At 56.7% G+C, this 3,273-nt stretch overlaps 1 protein-coding gene across 1 annotated transcript in view; it reads left to right on the top strand.

Moving 5' to 3' along the window:
* The window catches only part of LOC138970238 (uncharacterized), a 14,666-nt gene extending 11,742 nt beyond the window's left edge, over positions 1 to 2,924 (top strand). The window contains exons 3-4 of the mRNA XM_070342735.1: positions 1 to 476; positions 549 to 2,924. The exon at positions 1 to 476 is cut by the window's left edge and continues 273 nt beyond it. Coding sequence (XP_070198836.1) covers positions 1 to 476; positions 549 to 2,924 — 2,852 coding nt within the window. The remainder of the gene's footprint in view (positions 477 to 548) is intronic.
* Positions 2,925 to 3,273: the final 349 nt, after the last annotated feature.

The raw sequence follows: 3,273 nt of genomic DNA, 5'->3' as shown, positions 1-3,273 counted from the left end.
TTGAAACCCCACCCAACCAGGCGGCTCGGCGCCCTGATGACAATGTGTTTGAAACTCCACCCAACCAGGCGGCTCAGCGCCCTGATGACAATGTGTTTGAAACCCCACCCAACCAGACGGCTCGGCGCCCTGATGACAATGTGTTTCAAACCCCACCCAACCAGGCGGCTCAGCGCCCTGTTGACAATGTGTTTGAAACCCCACCCAACCAGGCGGCTCAGCGCCCTGATGACAATGTGTTTGAAACCCCACCCAACCAGACGGCTCGGCGCCCTGATGACAATGTGTTTGAAACCCCACCCAACCAGACGGCTCGGTGCCCTGATGACAATCTGTTTGAAACCCCACCCAACCAGGCGGCTCGGCGCCCTGATGACAATGTGTTTGAAACCCCACCCAACCAGGCGGCTCGGCGCCCTGTTGACAATGTGTTTGAAACCCCACCCAACCAGGCGGCTCAGCGCCCTGTTGACAATGTGTTTGAAACCCCACCCAACCAGGCGGCTTAGCGCCCTGTTGACAATGTGTTTGAAACCCCACCCAACCAGGCGGCTCGGCGCCCTGTTGACAATGTGTTTGAAACCCCACCCAACCAGACGGCTCGGCGCCCTGTTGACAATGTGTTTGAAACCCCACCCAACCAGGCGGCTCAGCGCCCTGATGACATTGTGTTTGAAACCCCACCCAACCAGGCGGCTCAGCGCCCTGATGACAATGTGTTTGAAACCCCACCCAACCAGGCGGCTCGGCGCCCTGATGACAATGTGTTTGAAACCCCACCCAACCAAGTGGCTCAGCGCCCTGATGACAATGTGTTTGAAACCCCACCCAACCAGGCGGCTCAGCGCCCTGATGACAATGTGTTTGAAACCCCACCCAACCAGGCGGCTCAGCGCCCTGATGACAATGTGTTTGAAACCCCACCCAACCAGACGGCTCTGCGCCCTGATGACAATGTGTTTGAAACTCCACCCAACCAGGCGGCTCAGCGCCCTGATGACAATGTGTTTGAAACCCCACCCAACCAGACGGCTCGGCGCCCTGATGACAATGTGTTTGAAACCCCACCCAACCAGGCGGCTCAGCGCCTTGATGACAATGTGTTTGAAACCCCACCCAACCAGGCGGCTCAGCGCCCTGTTGACAATGTGTTTGAAACCCCACCCAACCAGGCGGCTCAACGCCCTGTTGACAATGTGTTTGAAACCCCACCCAACCAGGCGGCTCGGCGCCCTGTTGACAATGTGTTTGAAACCCCACCCAACCAGACGGCTCGGCGCCCTGTTGACAATGTGTTTGAAACCCCACCCAACCAGGCGGCTCAGCGCCCTGATGACAATGTGTTTGAAACCCCACCCAACCAGACGGCTCAGCGCCCTGTTGACAATGTGTTTGAAACCCCACCCAACCAGGCGGCTCGGTGCTCTGTTGACAATGTGTTTGAAACCCCACCCAACCAGGCGGCTCAGCGCCCTGATGACAATGTGTTTGAAACCCCACCCAACCAGGCGGCTCGGCGCCCTGATGACAATGTGTTTGACACCCCACCCAACCAGGCGGCTCGGCGCCCTGATGACAATGTGTTTGAAACCCCACCCAACCAGGCGGCTCAGCGCCCTGATGACAATGTGTTTGAAACCCCACCCAACCAGGCGGCTCGGTGCCCTGTTGACAATGTGTTTGAAACCCCACCCAACCAGGCGGCTCAGCGCCCTGATGACAATGTGTTTGACACCCCACCCAACCAGGCGGCTCGGCGCCCTGATGACAATGTGTTTGAAACCCCACCCAACCAGGCGGCTCAGCGCCCTGATGACAATGTGTTTGAAACCCCACCCAACCAGGCGGCTCAGCGCCCTGTTGACAATGTGTTTGAAACCCCACCCAACCAGGCGGCTCAGCGCCCTGATGACAATGTGTTTGAAACCCCACCCAACCAGGCGGCTCAGCGCCCTGATGACAATGTGTTTGAAACCCCACCCAACCAGGCGGCTCAGCGCCCTGATGACAATGTGTTTAAAACCCCACCCAACCAGACGGCTCGGTGCCCTGTTGACAATGTGTTTGAAACCCCACCCAACCAGGCGGCTCGGTGCCCTGTTGACAATGTGTTTGACACCCCACCCAACCAGGCGGCTCGGTGCCCTGTTGACAATGTGTTTGAAACCCCACCCAACCAGGCGGCTCGGTGCCCTGTTGACAATGTGTTTAAAACCCCACCCAACCAGGCGGCTCGGTGCCCTGTTGACAATGTGTTTGAAACCCCACCCAACCACGCGGCTCGGTGCCCTGTTGACAATGTGTTTGAAACCCCACCCAACCAGGCGGCTCAGCGCCCTGATGACAATGTGTTTGAAACCCCACCCAACCAGGCAGCTCGGTGCCCTGTTGACAATGTGTTTGAAACCCCACCCAACCAGGCGGCTCGGTGCCCTGTTGACAATGTGTTTGAAACCCCACCCAACCAGACGGCTCAGCGCCCTGATGACAATGTGTTTGAAACCCCACCCAACCAGACGGCTCAGCGCCCTGATGACAATGTGTTTGAAACCCCACCCAACCAGGCGGCTCAGCGCCCTGATGACAATGTGTTTAAAACCCCACCCAACCAGACGGCTCGGTGCCCTGATGACAATGTGTTTGAAACCCCACCCAACCAGGCGGCTCAGCGCCCTGATGACAATGTGTTTGAAACCCCACCCAACCAGACGGCTCGGTGCCCTGATGACAATGTGTTTAAAACCCCACCCAACCAGGCGGCTCGGTGCCCTGATGACAATGTGTTTGAAACCCCACCCAACCAGGCGACACAGCGCCCTGATGACAATGTGTTTGAAACCCCACCCAACCAGGCGGCTCAGCGCCGTGATGACAACAGCACCGTCAATTACAAGCAAAATCCAACAACAGGGACACGGCTTTAGAGAACGACGAGTTCTTTCAGCACTGGCAAGATCGGAGCGATACGGTTTCGCATTATTTGTCATCACTCGAGCCAGAGGAAAGAGAGACAGTCTTAATTAAAGTGTGCCGTGACACCTGTTGTCCGGAAAGTTGTCCTTGATCACCGCTATGGACACCACTGTCTGAATGCATTGACTGGCGGGATGGTGTTTCAGTATGGACTGAGAGAAGGTGTTGTGGAAAACTGGTTCTGTTTTACTGAAGAAACAGAAGAAACTGATCGCCGATACAGCAAAACCCTCAGTTGTTTAAGACGATGGTGTGATGTTGACCCGATTAGGTACGCCGATCAGATAGACATCGAGGCGT

Source organism: Littorina saxatilis, linkage group LG7 (genome assembly GCF_037325665.1).
Source record: "Littorina saxatilis isolate snail1 linkage group LG7, US_GU_Lsax_2.0, whole genome shotgun sequence".
Lineage (NCBI taxonomy): Eukaryota > Metazoa > Mollusca > Gastropoda > Littorinimorpha > Littorinidae > Littorina > Littorina saxatilis.
Note: the sequence above shows the minus strand (reverse complement) of the source record. Positions and strands in the feature narration are given on the sequence as shown.